The 17,363-nt window shown below is 39.4% G+C and overlaps 7 protein-coding genes across 11 annotated transcripts in view; all 7 read left to right on the top strand.

The window, feature by feature from the left end:
* Positions 1-17,363, top strand: part of LOC124315409 (carbonic anhydrase 2-like) — a 35,794-nt gene that overhangs the window by 14,179 nt on the left and 4,252 nt on the right. The gene's annotated exons all lie outside the window — the stretch shown is intronic.
* On the top strand, positions 255-1,658 carry LOC124315532 (CD209 antigen-like). The gene is made up of 6 exons (XM_046781273.1): positions 255-428; positions 519-673; positions 751-921; positions 995-1,084; positions 1,190-1,295; positions 1,382-1,658. Exons 1-6 carry the CDS (start codon positions 344-346, stop codon positions 1,618-1,620), a joined length of 846 nt encoding a protein of 281 aa, XP_046637229.1. The 5' UTR covers positions 255-343; the 3' UTR covers positions 1,621-1,658.
* On the top strand, positions 2,600-4,323 carry LOC124315519. 2 transcript variants are annotated; one of them, XM_046781254.1, is made up of 6 exons: positions 2,600-2,770; positions 2,844-3,016; positions 3,103-3,273; positions 3,355-3,444; positions 3,616-3,724; positions 3,851-4,323. In XM_046781254.1, exons 1-6 carry the CDS (start codon positions 2,692-2,694, stop codon positions 4,084-4,086), a joined length of 858 nt encoding a protein of 285 aa, XP_046637210.1. In that variant the 5' UTR covers positions 2,600-2,691; the 3' UTR covers positions 4,087-4,323. The 2 variants fall into 2 exon arrangements, with proteins under 2 accessions (XP_046637210.1, XP_046637208.1); XM_046781252.1 differs by having other exon boundaries at positions 2,602-2,770; positions 2,841-3,016.
* Positions 6,436-10,309, top strand: LOC124315137 (general transcription factor 3C polypeptide 3-like). Its single transcript, XM_046780585.1, has 11 exons — positions 6,436-7,291; positions 7,368-7,450; positions 7,518-7,658; positions 7,765-7,856; positions 7,924-8,206; positions 8,283-8,548; positions 8,615-8,802; positions 8,861-9,399; positions 9,462-9,597; positions 9,663-9,903; positions 10,047-10,309. Exons 1-11 carry the CDS (start codon positions 6,613-6,615, stop codon positions 10,216-10,218), a joined length of 2,820 nt encoding a protein of 939 aa, XP_046636541.1. The 5' UTR covers positions 6,436-6,612; the 3' UTR covers positions 10,219-10,309.
* LOC124315537 (putative methyltransferase DDB_G0268948) lies at positions 10,743-12,167 on the top strand. Its single transcript, XM_046781279.1, has 6 exons — positions 10,743-10,909; positions 10,986-11,146; positions 11,223-11,436; positions 11,514-11,611; positions 11,676-11,813; positions 11,876-12,167. Exons 1-6 carry the CDS (start codon positions 10,787-10,789, stop codon positions 11,967-11,969), a joined length of 828 nt encoding a protein of 275 aa, XP_046637235.1. The 5' UTR covers positions 10,743-10,786; the 3' UTR covers positions 11,970-12,167.
* On the top strand, positions 12,299-15,468 carry LOC124315497 (carbonic anhydrase 15-like). Of its 4 annotated transcripts, none has more exons than XR_006911501.1 (7): positions 12,299-13,156; positions 13,220-13,483; positions 13,559-13,706; positions 13,778-13,883; positions 13,933-14,163; positions 15,100-15,235; positions 15,381-15,468. XR_006911501.1 is itself a non-coding variant. In XM_046781216.1 (7 exons), exons 2-7 carry the CDS (start codon positions 13,312-13,314, stop codon positions 15,125-15,127), a joined length of 690 nt encoding a protein of 229 aa, XP_046637172.1. In that variant the 5' UTR covers positions 12,299-13,156; positions 13,220-13,311; the 3' UTR covers positions 15,128-15,215. The 4 variants fall into 4 exon arrangements, 3 of the variants coding, with proteins under 3 accessions (XP_046637172.1, XP_046637171.1, XP_046637170.1); XM_046781216.1 differs by lacking the exon at positions 15,381-15,468 and adding an exon at positions 14,488-14,489 and having other exon boundaries at positions 15,097-15,215; XM_046781215.1 differs by lacking the exon at positions 15,100-15,235 and having other exon boundaries at positions 15,381-15,451.
* LOC124315477 (putative carbonic anhydrase 3) lies at positions 15,553-17,269 on the top strand. Its single transcript, XM_046781178.1, has 7 exons — positions 15,553-15,686; positions 15,763-15,841; positions 15,917-16,078; positions 16,156-16,303; positions 16,364-16,469; positions 16,547-16,777; positions 16,848-17,269. Exons 1-7 carry the CDS (start codon positions 15,660-15,662, stop codon positions 17,043-17,045), a joined length of 951 nt encoding a protein of 316 aa, XP_046637134.1. The 5' UTR covers positions 15,553-15,659; the 3' UTR covers positions 17,046-17,269.

Here is a 17,363-nt window from a genome sequence, read left to right as displayed (position 1 = left end):
AGTGATGGCAACCTAGCTATACCTTTTTTTAAAAATGAAAATGGAACCAAAAAGAACAAAGCCGCTGCTATTTTCGTTAGTATTGGAAAAAAAAACTAAGTAGTAATTTGAAACTAGCCCCCTTGGTCCTTAAAGAAATTTTGTTATTTTCCTTGATTTGACCCCTCCCCCACTGAGTTGTGATTCGTCGATTTTGCTTGACTGTCTTATTTCATGATAGATTCACGTTCTTTTTGTTTTCGTATCGCATTCAGTCGCTTCCACATTTTTATTCTTACCGGTTCAAAGCTTTTCTCGTTCGTTTTTGATTTTTTTTTTCAAATTACATATTAGTTATAAAAAAATGGTTAAGATTTATTTGTTTGTTTCTCTTTACGCTTTAATTTTTATTGTCGTTTCGAGCCAAGGAAATGTTGTGACACACCGAGGTAACATGTTCATTATTTTTCCTAAGTTGAAAAATGAGCTGCGCTACTAATTTTTATGAGAAGCCTAATATTGCTGTGCTGGCTAATTAGATGCGTGTGGGGAGCTCATTAATGTTGACAAAGCGGTCGTGATCGACGGTCCGTTCCACGAGGATTGTATTTTGGAATTCCGGACACAAGAGGACCGCATTCTGGCATTTTCCGTCGTCGATGGAGACGTGAAAGAAGCTAGCGAATTGTTTACAGTGCGATAATCAATAAATATAACTAATTAGATTCACTTTTTAATTTCTAATATTCACTATCTGAATTCATGTGCAAGATTCACGATGGAATCTCTAGAGCGTCTCCGATTCTCCTAGCAGAAAATCAAATGATCCTCGATGAGCTTTCAAGAAAAGATTTGCCATCGACTCTTTACTCGACACAATCGACAGCTAGCGTGAGATTTACAAAGACGCCTTCTTCAAAGTTACTACTCAAAATTCAAAAGGTAAACTGTAAAAGATTTAATTTCCCACTGAATAATTAATTTATAGAATTTTTCTTTGACTTTTTAAACCAAGGCGGTCAGTTGCTCGTTAAATGTGGGACCAGAAACCCAATGTGGTCGAGTGGTTGACGAAGTTTCTTGCTATTGCGCCAATTTCGCCAACGTAAGCAATTATTTTAATCGAAGAATTAACAATCTAAATTTACAGCCAGTTTTATGGCACTCTCAAAATTCAAATCAATTACATTGATTCAATTCTCATCCGCAGAAAAATCATCCAGACCACACCATGTCATGCATTGATAACAATATGACATTGGTGTCCTTTGAAAATCGAACAGAGGAAGAGTTCGTGCAAAGAACTTGGAGCACTCGTACGTTATTGTTTCTTGCATAACATTGCGTTCTTTTTCAAAACAGGAGGTTCGCTCTCGTGAGTGTAATTCTAATTTTCTTGCAGAAATTCCTTTTTGGACTTCATTGACTGATGCTCGACGCGATGGGACTTGGGTTTGGGAAGGTACCATGACCATACTCGGCGCTGGGGACTACACCCACTGGTTTCCTGGAAGACCCATTCTTGCCAAAGACAATGAAGAGGATTGCATGTTGTACGGTGGCAATACATTTTTTGCATATTGGGGTGACGTTAATTGTATCACAACGTTGGCCAATGCTATATGCGAAGCGCATCCTTAGACAATTATTACAACAAATAAAATGTTTATTTTATCGTGGTCGCTTCTCCAGTTCGGTATAGAAGCCGTTGTACATTACTTTATAGTTTATAGCGGTTTATAGGCAGATTTAACATTAATACCGCACTTCCAATGGTAAGAAGCACGATCTGATCGGATCCGATTCCAAAACAACGTAAATGCATTTGAGTCATAGCCTAAATACGTTTTCCGTTTCCCAAAAATGTGAAATCATGACACAACGATGAGGGAATAACTTTATAACGCGGTAGACTATAAGCCGTCGGAAAGGAGTTTCAAAAATTTTTTCGGATCTTTTTTCCTTTAAGTTTTCTTTTGTGGGAAATAAAAAAATGTCCCGACGGCAATTAATTTTCCCTTCGTTATAGACGTATGTAGTATTTCGAACTTCCGCGTTGGACGTATGCATCGCATTCAGCTACACCTACACGTGTCTTTTTTTTTTCATCTAAAGTCCGTTAGATAGATAGGTCAACAGCGCAGCTAGTAACTAATTAAAACAAACAAAAATTCAAAAAGCATAAAGAACATCGCAAAGTCCAAAGAAGCAAAAATTCCTTTTGTTAGCTTTATTTGTGTTTTGATTTGAGCTTTATTCGAGCGAAGTCTTGATTTGAACAATACAAAACTTCTCACGGGCCCAATTCTCTCTGGTGCCATTGTTTGCCATCTAAAGTTCATTTGATAAATCAGTGTCTTTCAACATAAATTAGGGGATTTTTTTTATCCCTCCACCTTTAAGAGCATTAGTCATCGTTAATATAATCAGTAAACAGCGGTTTTGTATTTTATACCTTGAACCATTCAAAATCAAACCAAACCAAAAACTTAAGACACATCCATTTTTATACCTTGACATGTCTCTATCAGTCATTACGATATTTTATTTCGAAATTGCTTTATTCCGTTTAACGGCCGGCTGGCAATGTTTGCTATATAAAGACAACATAATGGCACCCAAAACGGACCACAGTACCAGTCAGCAGCTCGATCAAAGCAGTTCGAAATAAAATTTTGATTTTGGTTTTTAGTTTATTTTTCTTAATTGAAAATGGTAAAGTATGTGGCTCTCTGCGTATTCGCACTGACTTTTGTCAGTTTCGGCTACGGAAATGTCGTTCCATCCAGAGGTAATAATGAATTTAAATCTAATTTTTGGATGAATTGAGTTGCAAAGCTGTTTTTTTTTTTCACGTCTAGCAGATAACCAGCTTGCTTTTCCCAGCTGTGGGGGATACATTTTTGTTGACGACGAGATCGTGATCGACGGTCCGTTTAACCAAGATTGTATTCTGCAATTTGAAACACAAGAGGACCGCATTCTGGCGTTCTCCGTCATTGATGGGGACATGAAAGATGTCCTACATCTTTTGAACGTAACCCAAATTTATTACGAAATTCGACTATCCATTGGTTTACCTTTCTCTTATTATTAGTATAAACAAAATATTCTTTGATGTAGATTCATGACGGTTTCGGCATTGACTTCCCTATTCTCAAAGTTGAAAATCAGATCACTCACGAAGTCTCACAAAAAAACGCTCCGATCGTCTTGTACACCACAAGTTCCGAAGCGATTGTCACATTCACAAAAAGGGCGGCAAATTCAAATATGAAGTTGAAGATTCAAAAAGTATTGCTCATACACTTTAAATAGGTTGTTTTGTTTTGTTCTACGCCTGATTCATTATTTCTCAATTTACTCGAATTATAGGCTGTAGATTGCCCGCTCGGTATCGGAGACAACACCCAATGTGGTCGAGTAGTTGATGATGTTTCGTGCTACTGTGCTATTTTCACCACTGTAAGAACCCGTATAAAAATAGACGCAATAGCCATATTAATCTCGTTATAACATAGTATTTATTAGCCAACAATTGATTATCAAGCAATTATTTCTGCTGTAATTGAGTTTGATTGGAGTTTTAATAATCGCTAAAATTCCCATTTCTTTTTCGTTTTTTTTTTTTAACAGCGGAATTTTTATGATCAGACCATGATTTGTCTTGATAGCAAGATGAAGTTGGTTGTCTTCGAAAATCGAACCGAAGAAGAGGGCGTTCAAGCTACTTGGCCTGGTACTGGTAAGTAGAAGTTTTTACTAGACCTATTTTATCAAAAAATGAATTATTATAAGAAAACATCTGGTGCATAGATATCTGTTATAGAAATAATGCATAATTTTAACACAAATTTAAAATAAATTACAGTTGGCCCTGCATATTATACTTCAATGACTGATTCTCGACGCGATGGGACTTGGGTTTGGGAGAGCACGATGACTGTGCTGAGTGCTGGAGATTACACTAATTGGTTTCCTGGAAGACCCAGTTACGTAGCCAACAATGCCGAGGACTGTATGTTGTACGGTGGTAGTTATTTACAATTTTGGGGGGATGTTCCTTGCGCTAATGGTTATCGTGCTATCTGTGAAGCTCAGCCATAATAATTTCGGTAATAATTTGAAAATCCATTACTGTTGCTAGTTCTTACATCTATTGATGCTTTCCTAATGAAGATAACAAAACTTATTTTTTGATAATTTTCTTTGTTAACCAAAAGCAAAAAAGCATAGATAAAGAAGACGTCTTTAGTGGTCTTTATCTGTGAAAAAGTATCATACTGCAATAGCGAAATAAATAATTAAATGCGGCTGCAATACATAGTCAACTTCGTAAAAGAACGCGTCGACCTTCTTTTCTAAAGTTCCTATTTAACTTCGATTCTTTGAAATTCAATCTGTTACGGCGATTACAATTTAACGGCTGTTTAAAGATTCTGGTTGTATTGCAAGTTGCAATCATGGCTCATGGGTATGGGGAGGTCTCTCCATATCCCTGTTGCAACTCACTAGTTACAATTTTACAACTAAGTAACTAACTTTATAACCATACTAACTATTAACTAATAATTAGTAAATCAATCAGAATTCAGAAAGAAAAGTTGTTCCCGCTCAACGATGTCTTTTATAATTTTATGCTTATGCAGTATGCTCAAGCTCAATACAAAAAAATTTTAATTCAAGAATATTAATGATGAAAATTAGAAAATGAGAAGATTTTTATGGATTTATATTTTATATAAAGAATAATATAGATTTATTTAAATAAATTAGAGCCACCATTAGCATTTGACCATTGTTTATCGTCTCGGTCGTCGCTATTGCAACGTCAGGCTGACGTTGCTATAGTGTATTTTGGCTATTGCAACGTCAGGCCGCTAGGTGCGCTGCAGTCTGACGTTGCGCTATGCCAGCGCATAGCTATGCTGGAGGCTTGGAGCAACGTCAGGCCGCTAGGTGCGCTGCAGTCTGACGTTGCGCTATGCCAGCGCATAGCTATGCTGGAGGCTTGGAGCAACGTTAATGAACCATTTAATTTTAATGCTACAAAATATGTAGAGAATATAAATTTCAAATAATGCTAATAATATGTAGGCTAATAGCTGCATAATATGTCAGAGAGAATCAATCTGACGTTCTCTATCGTCTCTATCCTACTTCACTTCGTCGCTGCAGTCTGACGTTGCTCTATCCCAGCGCAACCAAGTCCCTTTCTCTTAAGCTTGGAGCAACGTCAAATAACTAGGCCTACTTAATGCTACAATTCATGTAATGTTTTATACTGCCATAATATGTTTAAACTCCTATGAATTTAGAGAGAATCAATCTGACGTTGCGCTATATATTCCTACATTATATATTGCTGGAGCGTTTGCGTTGCTTACCCGAATCTCTGATCCTAATCTAATCCTACCGCTGAGCCTCTCTTTATGACCATGCTGAACTTACGTCAGGCCGCTAGGCGCTGTAGTCTGACGTTGCGCTATCATATTGCATCCCATTCCATTCTTAAGCTTTATAATACTATAACAGGATCCCGCTTAAATACTGTATGAATGTTTTGCCAAATCCCGCCAGGAAGAAATTCTCTTTATTTTTCTTTTTGGACACTTTTAAAAATTAAAGCATTAGTTTCATATGTCCAATGATTTGATCCAGCGCCTATGACGGGGGTAATAGCCTAGCAGTAGAGGGTAGCAAACGTCAGAATTAAAGGGCCTGCCGTTGCTCCGGGAGATACTTTACTACACTAAGAGGCCCATTACGATAGCGCAACGTCAGACAACAGCGCACCTGACCGTAGCATTAAAATATGAGTTGGCTGACGAAGTGAAGAATGATAGCGCAAATTCAGATTGATTCTCTATGAATTTATAGGAGTTTATACATACTGTGCAGGTCGGGATGCAGGTATACAACATTATACACGAATTTTAGAATTAAGTAGTTGGTTGACGTTGCTCCAAGCTTAAGAAAGGGACTCGGGTACGCTAAGATAGCGCAACGTCAAACTGCAGCGCACCTAGCGGCCTGACGTTGCTCCAAGCTATCGAAAGGGACTCAGTGCGCTGGGATAGCGCAAGCGCAACGTCAGCCTGCAGCGACAAAGTGAAGTAAGAATAGAGCAACGTCAGATTGATTCTCTCTGTCATTTTATGCAGCTATTTTATCTTATCTATTATCTTCCATTTTTAGCATTAAGTGGTTAGTTGACATTGCTTCAAGCCTCCAACATTATTTTAGCTATAGAAAGGGACTCAGTGCGCTGGGATAGCGCAACGTCAGACTGCAGCGCACCTAGCGGCCTGACGTTGCTCCAAGCCTCCAGCATAGCTATGCGCTGGGATAGCGCAACGTCAGACTGCAGCGCACCTAGCGGCCTGACGTTGCAATAGCCAAAATACACTATAGCAACGTCAGCCTGACGTTGCAATAGCTTTTTCGTATCGTCTCGTCGCATGCTCGTCGTCTGTTCTGTTTCGCGCGTTTCGTGTGAACAAATTGTGGGCTTCCGACCGGCCTTGAAGTAGCGTTTTAAACGAAACCGTTCTTTTCAATCTAATAATTGAAGAAAAATTGTTTTTGCTATTGACTTTCACTCTAATCGAATTTTTTAAAAATTATTTCACGATGGAGAGCAGAGACGAAGAAGTGAAACCACAGCTACTTCCAGATGTTCAAGTTGTGGCTTCTTGTGATAGTTCAGGAGTTACTTTCATCAATGAAGGAACACCTTTACATTTGGCAGAAAATGGCTTGTACGAAATCGCCTACATAAACATTTCAGAGGAAGACATGATTTCTGAACTTGAACTAATGGAATCAGTCAATAATGACGATGACAGCTCAAGACAAAGTTTCCCTGATCACTATGAAGTGGAAGAAGTAGATGATGATGGACCAGCAAATACTGATGATGCTGATCTTCTAAATCCAGATGAGGAACAAATAGCTATTACTGGTGGTTATCTGGAAGGAATAGTATCGTTTCAAGACTTCATGACAAGAGTAGAAAACTCAGATGGTTCCGAGTCTGGCATGGAAGACTCATCTGATACAGATGATGAAGAAGAAGCGCTGGAAAGAAACCAAAATGACCCAGAATATCTTCCTGAAGGATCTTCCAAAGTTCAAGCTAAACAGAAACTAAAATCAAGTGAACACAAAGGGAGTGGTGCACTTATACCCGAGTCTAAAGGAAATTTTGCTGGCGGCAGTTCTACAAGTTTTTCACAGCAACCACCTACAACCCCAGTGAAAAAGAGAAAATGCACTAGAGTTACAAAAAGACTTCCAGCAAATTTACAAGGTAACCAAATATTCTTTTTTTGTTAAATATGTGTTTACAATAATGGCCTGCAACTTTGAATTTTTCCAATACAAAGGTCTCATGGGTGAAGCAAACTTGAGATATGCAAGGGGTGAGAAGAAAGATGCCATGGACCTCTGTAAGGAAGTAATTAGACAGGTAAACTCATTATAAACTTGTTGGTGTATCGCTAGTATAATTGTTTTTCCTTTCCTTATATTTTTAGGCCCCAAGTTATGCTGAACCTTTTCAAACATTGAGCATGTTCTATGAGGACCAGGGAGATTTTGAAAAGTCATACCAGTTATCTTTAATAGCTGCATATTTAGCTCCTCAAGAGGCCGATGAATGGTTACGATTAGCCGAGGTAAAATATTTTAGATCTAAACAGCAGCTTTTTTTTATGGAAAATCAAATTCGTCCGAATGCAGATATCTTCTACTTCAATACTAACATTTCTCGCTCTATTTCAGGTGTGTTTGAATCGAAAAGATGAGGTGCAGGCAATGAAATGCCTTGCCAAAGCTGTTCAAGCTGACCCTACAAATCTTCAAATTCATCAATAGTAAAGAACACCAGAGAATCTAATTATGCAATACTATTTCATATGTGTTTTATTCTTTCTGTTTCAGTCGCTGCAATGTGTTGGAATCAATTGGCGCTGAAAAAGAGCAGTTGAAAGCTTTCCTGACTATGTTGCGAGGTGTCCAACCGGAAGATGAAGAGAAGAAAAATGAATGGGTCGAGCTTGCTGAAAAAATTGCCCGGATGTACTTTGCGAGTGGTCACTTGCATTCAGCGCGTAGAGCTCTCAGTAACGCTCTTGTCACCTGCGCAGATAATTTCAAAATGGAGCATTTTAACCTCTTATTGGAACTTCAGATCTCGACAAAACATTATCTCGATGTCATAAAAGTATGGCAGACTCTTTCAACCGTTACCTATTACTTGATTCACTTAAATAATGAATTAAATCTAATTGCACTTACAGACTCTTAATAGACATTGTGGGTTAGTGTTCAACAACAAGATAATCGACGAAATTGATCTCGAAGAAACGGAATCTATGGAACTGACGAAAGAGCTGCCATTGGACATTCTCAGCAAACTGTGCATTGCCTTGGTTTACTCTAACAAACAAGAATTTGCATTTCCTTTAATCGAAACATTTATGGAGCATGACGTCGAAAGTTTTGGAGATATCTACCTCGACGTTGCAGAAGCCCTGGTAGAAAAGGAGTTCCATCAACAAGCTTTGTAAGAGAAATCCAAAAGAAATTATTTTGCGACATTCGAATTCTCATATTTATCTTTTCCTTACAGGACATTGCTGGAGGTCCTAACTCAAAGCAAATCCTTTTCTCAAGCTGCGGTTTGGCTGAAATATGCAAACTGTCTCAATGCTCTGGATCGGGCAGACGAAGCAATCGTGGCATTCCGACATGTTATTCATCTAGTCCCATCAAGTGAGGATGCTAGGATATCTCTAGCAGAATTGCTCACCAAATTAGGTATAACTATCTTAAAACCACTAAACGTTTTCCAGTCTAATCGTTTCCGCGTTAACAGGTCGCCACGAAGAAGCTTTGGAAGCTGTAACGCAAGACTCGGAAGCTACTCGGATTGAAGCCAGCGTTTTGCATCACAAGTGCCTCTTGCTTTTGAAAGAAGGAAAAATGAATCAGTTCATTGCGGCTTACAAATTGCTGATGATGCGCCACGCCAGGAATATTAAATCCAAGGACGAAGTGTACAAAGCGTGCGGCGCCAAAAAAGTAGGGTGGGAGTCGGCGGATGAAGATTCGGACGACGAAGAATTGGAGTTTGGAGCATCGTCGATCGAGTTGGAAGAAGAGTATCGACTTCTCCGGTTAACGTGCGAATACCTGTTCAAGGAGCAACGTCTGGTGGAGCTGGAGCGAATCTGTTTTACGGCTCTTACGTCACCACTTTTCAGAAGGAAGAGAGAAATTTGCAGAGAAATCCAGTTTATCACCCTTCAAGTGTGTTTAGCTAAAGGCGACTCATATTATGCTTATAACCTAGCCCGTGGTTTGCTCTTACGTAACAACTTATACAACCATAGAGCTTGGAATCTCATGATTCAGGTGAGACTATCTTGTATTTACTATCGTTCGTTATAATTGACTCGACGTTTTCATTTGAACAGGTTATCATGCGAGGAGACGATGTGCGGTACAATCGTTTTCTTGTGCGACTTCTTCTGAAACACCCCGAACATGTCTGTCTAAGTGTTTTGAATGGTCACGCCTGTGTTGCCAGCGGTACATACAAGTACGCCTTAGGTAAGATGGCAAAACAAAATTTGGATGAATTTTCATTCAACTTCATTCCCCTTACTATTGCTTAGATGAGTATATGTCGGCGTGCAAAATAGAGCCCAACAATCCGTTGTTTTTGCTGCTTTCTGCCATTGTGTTGATTCAGTTGACGTGTCAAAAGTTTTCTAGCGGAAAGCATTCCCTTGTTACCCAAGCATCCTCTTTCTTCGATGCCTATCTGAAATCAAGAGGGGACTGTCAAGAGGTTTACTACAACATCGGCCGAGGAATGCATCAGCTTGGCCTTTTAAGTCATGCTCTGGATTTTTAGTAAGTCACATTTTACTTGTATTATATAACATTGTTATATAACGTTGTTTACTTGTATTATATAACATTGTTATATAACGTTGTTTACTTGTATTATATAACATTTCGCTGTTCTTTTGTACTAAAAAAATGTTTTTTTTTAGCAAAAAAGCCCTGCAACACAAGCCAAGCGTCACACACGGAGAGAAAGCCCATGTATTCGACTTATCTAAAGAAATCGCCTTTAATTTATCACTCATCTATCGGTCGGCTGATTTTTCCAATTCTGGAAACGATATTGCTCGTATGTACCTGGACAAGTACATCACTATTTGAAAGGTGATGCATCATTTCGCTTAAAATAACAATTTGCGTTAAAATTCCAAGGTACTGTAATGTATTTGTAAATAAATCATCATCAAACAAGGACAACTTACATAAAAAATCGCTCGCTTCGAACACTTAAAGAAAGAGGGAGGCTTTTCCCGATAACATCTAACAGTTTTTTTCTAGAATCCTCCTCTGTTTTAAAAACAACTTGTTTGAAGTGACATTTCCCCAATGACTTGGCATTTTTAGAGGTATACGAAACCTTTGAACTTTAAAGGATGCAGGCAGCTTAGGTTTCCTCTGAGAAAAATACGGCCGGGTTGACAAGTGATGGAAACAGCAGCACCTTTATCTCTTTCTTTGAACCAGCTGAACTTTTAACTGATATCAAACCTTCATCGCAAAGGGCAGCCTCTTCGGACGTGAAGGACGTGAAGAGAAATGTGCCTGTCACTCGCTTCCAGACTCGTTTTATTGTACGCCAGAGGCCACGGGTTCAAGACAGTCAGAAATGGTATAAAGTTCTCACAACTTGACCACTGACTTCAGTCTTGACCGATTCACAGAGCAAAGAATGACTAAAGAATGGTCTCAGCGCGGCTACGAGAGTTCTGTTCTTGCTTCTCGTTACATTGACTTCCGGCCAAAGCCACCGGCGCGACTGGCTGACAGGATCGTGGAATTCCTGAAAGAGAAGGTACAGTAAAACTGGCTGTTAATTCTAAATTAATTTCTCATTTGTCTAATTCGCCTTCTATTTTTTTTCCTTAAAGTATACTGGAGATCTGTCCGTATGCGTGGACGCGGGCTGCGGGAGTGGCCAATGCTCTCTACTTTTATCTTCGCATTTTCAAAAAGTTCTTGCCACAGACATCAGTGCCTCTCAGATTGAAGTAGCCAAATCCCGAAATCATCCTTCCAACATCGAATTCGTGTAATTATTTCAATCACATTTTACTTTTTTATTTGTTTTACATTTTTTTAATTCCTCGTTTAACACGACCAAACAGAGCCAGTCCTGCAGAGCAGTGCCCTGTCGAAGACGGATCGGTACAGCTCGTTAATGCCTGCGTTGCCGCCCATTGGTTCGACCTTCCGGCCTTTTTCAAGGAGTCTGACAGAATTTTATGCTCAAACGGTATTGTCGCCATTGCAGCCTATGTCCCTTTGCTGGAGTTCGTTCACCCTACCGCGTCGGAAGAGCTCGGAGAAGCCATGAAATTAGTAAGAACTTTCGCTTGCCAATTGACCCGCTATTTTTTACAGTTTTCTAACAAGTTGGTTGGATTTTTCCTATTTAGTTTTACAGAGTTCGTCTTCGCGATTATTGGGCTAAAGGAGTCAGCATTGTAGATAATGAGTACAAATCCATTACCATTCCGTATGAAGACTTTGTCCGGTAATTTATACAAATGTGTTTACCTTATTAATTTCGTGCAGTGAACCTTATTGCGTTTCTTTAGAGAGGTATTTTATGTCGACGAATGTCGAAAGCTGTCCGATTTGATGAACTTCTTCTCGTCGTGGTGCATATACAACAATTACTGTGAAGTCAACGGAGAAGCAGCTGGAAAAGGAATTCTGGAGGAATTTGCAAACAAGTAAGATTAATCTTTAAGTATTCGGTATTCAGACATTTGAATATTTTCATGTTGTTTCGTAGCTGCCTGAAAGCCTTAGGATCTACTCAGGAACCGCACGAGGTTGACATCAATTTCAAATTCAAATATGTTCTTCTAATGGCACACAAACCTTGAACTGAAATTTCTTTTACCTTTAAATTTTCCATCCACAGTAGTCACTTTGGTTAGAAAATTGGTACTTATAGCCAATAGTTTTCCACTATAGCCTGCCTGTGCACCTTTTATTGGTCACGCATTTCTAATACTCAATCCTGTAAGATCAAACCATTTATTCACTTTCCCCTTCCTGAAATACAAAATAGCTACAATCTATTCACGTTCATTCCCAAGTCTTTGCACCGCATTTGTAGTTTTGAAAAACACTTTGCCCGAGGTTGAAACATAATCTTTTCGGATAAATTAATCTCCTGCAAACATCTGCACAGTTTCAAGAAGAAGCTCAAATTCCTTTAGTCCACAAAGGCATCACGCGGCATCACGTCAACCATTTGGAGATCGTCTGTTTATTCGGAGAAAGTAGTCGTTATACACTTATACAGCATTGTGTTCAATTTTTCTTTTACATGTTTTTGTGAAAACAACTCCTAAAATGACGCGTTGAAACTCTTCTTTTCGAAAATAACAAACAAACAAAACAAGTAGTTGCATCATAGGTATGTTGGGTCGTTGCCACTTATGTCTCGCACTCTCAATAAGGTGGTTGGTTTTGAGTACCTGCGGACTTTAATAATTCATGGGCATTCTTTTTTATAGTCCACACACTGACACGGTGCGCGGTACCTCATGGTACCCACAAAGTTTGAGAATTTTTTTTTTTTATATTGTAAACTTGTTGAATTAATGAGTCATTCAACATGAATGGATGGAGACGGACGTTTAAGGAAGTCGACCTCGCTTTCGTTATAGTCGGTGAAATAAATAAGCGAAAGTCGTGAGCTGGTGTGTTGCGGGAAAACAGATTCAATTATTTCGTGCGTACAATATTTTAAACTCAAAGTCGATAGTCATACTGGTGTTACGAAATCACAATTATCCGCAAATTTTGCTCGAATTGAAGAAGGATCAAGTGGTCTCCAGCCTACCGGGAAATGCTGTTAGGTTGTTGAGTTAACTCTTTCACCATGGGCCTTTTATTTGTTCTTTTCATTGCAGAACTTAGATTGAAGCCTACTAGACGGCATAACTAACATTCTTTACAGTACAAAAGCACGTCGAGGAACCAGGATGTTCTTCTGTTATGTCAATTCTGTCTAGAACCCTGGACGGCCACTGTTGAAAAACTGAAATTAGATTCACGTAAGGTGAGATAATACAACAATAATTATTTCAATGCAAAATCATAACCAACAAAATATTTTCCTCAGATCTTGAAGCTGATTATGTGCTGCTTTGCGGCCGCCAATGCAACGGACAATAAAGAGCGCCCATCAAAATTAATTCATGGCTAATTCTCTCGATGCTCACAGATTCAAAAATGTGGAGGGAACACGAATCCTTTTGCGGAGGCGAGCATCAGTCACCCATCAACATTGACTCGTCAAAAGCCGGTGTAACAAATTATCCCAAATTCTGTTTCCACAACTACGATCTGGTTTTCCCCGAAAGATTGGAGAAAAACGGGCACACCGGTAAAGCTTTGTTCACCACATCCTCATAATTTATTTTACAGTTGCATACATTTGTTCTTTGACGTATTATTCCAGTGGAATTGAAAATTGAGGAACAAGGTCTGCACGCGGAATTGCCTTTTATTACCGGCGGTGGACTCACCGACCGTTACAATTTTGTGCAACTCCACTTTCATTGGGGTAGACAATTATTTGGCAGCGAGCATACTATCGATAGGAAAGAGTACGTGATTTATTTTTTGATGCTATTCTAAATCAACTTAAAAAATCTTTAACATTTCATTCCTATTTTAGATATGCTGGCGAACTGCACATCGTCCACTACAACACCAAATACGGAAATTTTATCGACGCTATCCCTCAAGAAGACGGATTGGCTGCCTTGGGAATTCTTATAAAAGTATGAAACATTTAAGTCAAACGTCTGGTTTCTTTAATATATGTTTGAGTTGACAGATAGAGACAACCTTGCGTTCCGACATCTCGAACAATTCGAAAATATCATCGATCCTAGCCCAGTCAACAGCGACGTCCTGCACTTCTCTGTTCCACTAGTGGCTCTTCTTCCGCACGATACCGACAGTTTCTACCGATACAACGGATCGTTGACGAGTGGCGACTGCAACGAAGACGTCATCTGGACGGTTTTTGATACTCCCATCGCCATTTCAGAACGCCAGGTACAACATTTTCATTCCTGTTTTTCATTGCATCCAGCACCTCACACTTATCTTCTATTCCGGCTTGAATAGTTGGCAAAGTTTAGATTATTGCAAGATGAAAACGGCAACCCGTTGAGTGAAAACGTCCGTACAACTCAGCACCTGCACGACCGAGTTGTTTCTTACCGTCCCAAACCCAAATTAGTGAAACCGTTAGTTTTATTTCCAAACATTTTCACGTCCTTCCGCAATGTATTTAGACCCTTTCCAAGCGCATTCACGTTTTATGCCGCACCGTATCATTATCCGTGGAGTCGAACGCATAACTTTAACTATGACAAGTAGTATCCCCTCTATTATAGTTTCAAATGAATGAGAGACTAGATAGGGGCGTTCTAGTTGTGGTATAATAGATGTACATCACGAACGTGCAACACGAAAACAATTAAATGTTGCTCATTTCCTGACATCCAAAATGCCAGAAAAAAAAACCTATCTATTAACATTTATTTCCTGGGTCTTTCAGTGCGTCTGTGTGAATTGGAAATCGAAAAAATGTCAGTGACAATGGGTTGCAAATGGTTTAGATTTCCCAACGATAACATAACCTATCGGAATGGCAATGCGCACCTTTATTCAAGGTTATAATAGTATCAAGCGTGTAGATTGTTTGTGTACATGTCACGCGCTAATGGAATATCACACGGTATACAGTTGCCCATTCTTTCAGCCGAGTATAGACTCAGGGTTAAACACTACCTAGTGTTTTACAATTTTCATGATCAACCGCACACTTAACATGTCGTAATAGCGTGCACGCCAGTTGGGCTATTTGATTTCTAACCATTTCTGGTGACTTCAAGGGTTTGGATCAAAGCCCGTTGGTTTTTTTTTTTATGGATTTTTAAATCTCCACTGATTATGCAATACGTATTTGTATACTTATCCCAGTAGAAAAGGAAACACAAAAAAAAAGGGTTGAAACAAATTTGGAGCCCTTTTTTTTACCTTCCTATGTGAAATGGCACACGCACGAGAAAGGGTTCGACCGCCCTTTTAGGCAGCAGGCGCTAATGGTTTTTTTCGATCGGTAAGCCTTGGAGCTTTTAAATATTTATTCATTTATTTATTTTTCGCTCATAAAAATAAGTCCTTGATACGGCGGTTCTTTTTTGAAGCTTGCCCACTCTGAATTCGTAAATCTATGCTGACTTGTCATTCTGTGATACATCCAGATAACCCGGCAGGTGATCTCCAGTCATGGTCAGCCTCCCAGGAAATAAATCCGCCTGGGTTTCCTCCTTTCACTAGCAGATAGAAACAATGAGATACTTGGCATCGCGGAGGTCTTTCCTGCATGGACGTCGAGCTTCATCGTAGTGCTGAAGAATAGCCGCCTGCCACAATTGCAATCCATCGCAGTATAAATACCAACCGGCTAACCGATAAGGTGCAACAGTTTAATCAGCGACAGCGCTAAAGCGAGTGCGGGCCGGACCACAGACAACTCGGAAATGATTCAAGTGGCTTTGTTGTTCAAGGTGAGTAGAAGATTATCGCGTGTTACTCCTTGATCACTAGCTAACTAACACGAGTGACATTTATTTTTCTCCGCAGTTCTGGTTGATGATTAGCTCTGCGACTGGCAGTCCTCTGACGAAAGTGGGCGCCCCTTCAACTCATTTTGATTATACAAGTAAGTTGATTAGGTAATAGAATAGTTAATAAAAGGATTTCTTGCTTAAAATTATTATCGCACTGATTGGTAAAGATCCACAGAAATGGGAAGAACACGAGTCGAATTGCGGCGGCCACCATCAGTCGCCCATCAACATCAATACGGAAGAAGTCATCGTCACGAATTATCCGAAATTCATTTTCCAAAATTACGATTTGACTTTTCCTGAGAGCTTGGAGAACAACGGTCATACGGGTACGATTGAATTCATCATCTTTATTATTTCAATCGCAGTAAAAAATGGTGTAAGTCTTTTGATAAATTTGGAACAGTCGAGTTGAAAATCGACAACGAAGACGACGACGACGATTTGCCATCCATTTCCGGCGGAGGTCTGGACGACCGTTATAACTTTGCGCAACTTCACTTTCATTGGGACGAAGATTTGTTGGGAAGTGAACATACAATCAACGGGCAAAAGTAAAGAATTTATAGCAATTATACAACATATTGGTTCTTACGTAATCTAATTTGATCCAGATATTCCGCCGAATTACACATCGTTCACTACAATACGAAATACGGAAGTTTTGATGATGCAAAACCTCATCAGGACGGATTAGCCGTTCTAGGAATTCTTATTGAGGTATAGAAATGGTGTCACATTAGCCCGCGTAATTTAATAGAACTAATTACGTAGTATGTAATATCAATTATTTTTAGTTGCAAGCGAGAGACAATATTGCCTTCCGCCATCTCGAACAATTTGACAAAATCATCGATCCTAGCAGGACAATTAGCGATCGATTACAATTTTCAGTTCCGCTAGTGGATCTTCTTCCTGACAGTACCGAAAGTTTCTTCCGGTACAACGGCTCTCTGACGACACCCGGCTGCAACGAAGATGTCATCTGGACCGTTTTCGAGACTCCGATCGCCATTTCTGTCCGACAGGTAACACTTTTCTAGCGCTGTATAATAGGACAAGAATGTTTTTAAATTCTTAAATGTATTTATAAATTAGCTGGCAAAGTTCAGACTACTAAACGACGAAAACGGGATGCCACTAAGGAAAAATGTCCGTCCAACTCAAATGCTACACGACAGAGTCGTTACCTACCGGCCGGATCCGAATCCTATCCAATCATTATTCTCCTTTCCCAGCCATCTTCCAAACTTAATCAAACCATTTTCGAACGAGTTCCAGCAGTCTAACTTTTGAAAATCCTTCCATTCAGCATGATCCTCAGCAACTCCGACCCGAAGGTCGATTGCACAATCATCGAATCTAATCCGCACATCATCCGCAAAGGATGGTTCGGTAGCGGAACAATTCAGACCACATATACATATGTTTGCATGATCATTTATAAATACGCATCAGCAGTGCTAACCGTGTGTATGATAGTAATTGACTTTGTTAGCCAATATAATGAGTTGAAATTTGCCAAGAAAACATATTTAAATTTTAGGAAAACTTGTTGCCGTTTTTCACCTTGCCATGCCCAAATGCCAACTTACTTTTATTTTGGCAGTGTTT

This window comes from Daphnia pulicaria, chromosome 11, assembly GCF_021234035.1.
Source record: "Daphnia pulicaria isolate SC F1-1A chromosome 11, SC_F0-13Bv2, whole genome shotgun sequence".
Classification (NCBI taxonomy): Eukaryota; Metazoa; Arthropoda; class Branchiopoda; order Diplostraca; family Daphniidae; genus Daphnia; species Daphnia pulicaria.
This window is presented reverse-complemented; position numbering and strand designations above follow the sequence as displayed.

Excerpts from the sequence above, each read along its gene's own strand:
- LOC124315532 (XM_046781273.1), top strand. The coding sequence starts at position 344 with ATGGTTAAGATTTATTTGTTTGTTTCTCTTTACGCTTTAATTTTTATT. Across the intron at positions 922-994 it reads TACTACTCAAAATTCAAAAG|GCGGTCAGTTGCTCGTTAAA; the intron begins GTAAACTGTAAA and ends TTTTAAACCAAG. Across the intron at positions 1,296-1,381 it reads GCAAAGAACTTGGAGCACTC|AAATTCCTTTTTGGACTTCA; the intron begins GTACGTTATTGT and ends ATTTTCTTGCAG.
- LOC124315519 (XM_046781252.1), top strand. The coding sequence starts at position 2,692 with ATGGTAAAGTATGTGGCTCTCTGCGTATTCGCACTGACTTTTGTCAGT. Across the intron at positions 2,771-2,840 it reads AAATGTCGTTCCATCCAGAG|CAGATAACCAGCTTGCTTTT; the intron begins GTAATAATGAAT and ends TTTCACGTCTAG. Across the intron at positions 3,725-3,850 it reads AGCTACTTGGCCTGGTACTG|TTGGCCCTGCATATTATACT; the intron begins GTAAGTAGAAGT and ends AATAAATTACAG.
- LOC124315137 (XM_046780585.1), top strand. The coding sequence starts at position 6,613 with ATGGAGAGCAGAGACGAAGAAGTGAAACCACAGCTACTTCCAGATGTT. Across the intron at positions 9,400-9,461 it reads CTTGGAATCTCATGATTCAG|GTTATCATGCGAGGAGACGA; the intron begins GTGAGACTATCT and ends TCATTTGAACAG. Across the intron at positions 9,598-9,662 it reads TACATACAAGTACGCCTTAG|ATGAGTATATGTCGGCGTGC; the intron begins GTAAGATGGCAA and ends ACTATTGCTTAG.
- LOC124315537 (XM_046781279.1), top strand. The coding sequence starts at position 10,787 with ATGACTAAAGAATGGTCTCAGCGCGGCTACGAGAGTTCTGTTCTTGCT. Across the intron at positions 10,910-10,985 it reads TGGAATTCCTGAAAGAGAAG|TATACTGGAGATCTGTCCGT; the intron begins GTACAGTAAAAC and ends TTTTCCTTAAAG. Across the intron at positions 11,437-11,513 it reads TCGGAGAAGCCATGAAATTA|TTTTACAGAGTTCGTCTTCG; the intron begins GTAAGAACTTTC and ends TTTCCTATTTAG.
- LOC124315497 (XM_046781214.1), top strand. The coding sequence starts at position 13,312 with ATGCTCACAGATTCAAAAATGTGGAGGGAACACGAATCCTTTTGCGGA. Across the intron at positions 13,884-13,932 it reads CCTTGGGAATTCTTATAAAA|TTGACAGATAGAGACAACCT; the intron begins GTATGAAACATT and ends TATATGTTTGAG. Across the intron at positions 14,164-14,235 it reads TCGCCATTTCAGAACGCCAG|TTGGCAAAGTTTAGATTATT; the intron begins GTACAACATTTT and ends CGGCTTGAATAG.
- LOC124315477 (XM_046781178.1), top strand. The coding sequence starts at position 15,660 with ATGATTCAAGTGGCTTTGTTGTTCAAG. Across the intron at positions 16,470-16,546 it reads TTCTAGGAATTCTTATTGAG|TTGCAAGCGAGAGACAATAT; the intron begins GTATAGAAATGG and ends AATTATTTTTAG. Across the intron at positions 16,778-16,847 it reads TCGCCATTTCTGTCCGACAG|CTGGCAAAGTTCAGACTACT; the intron begins GTAACACTTTTC and ends TTTATAAATTAG.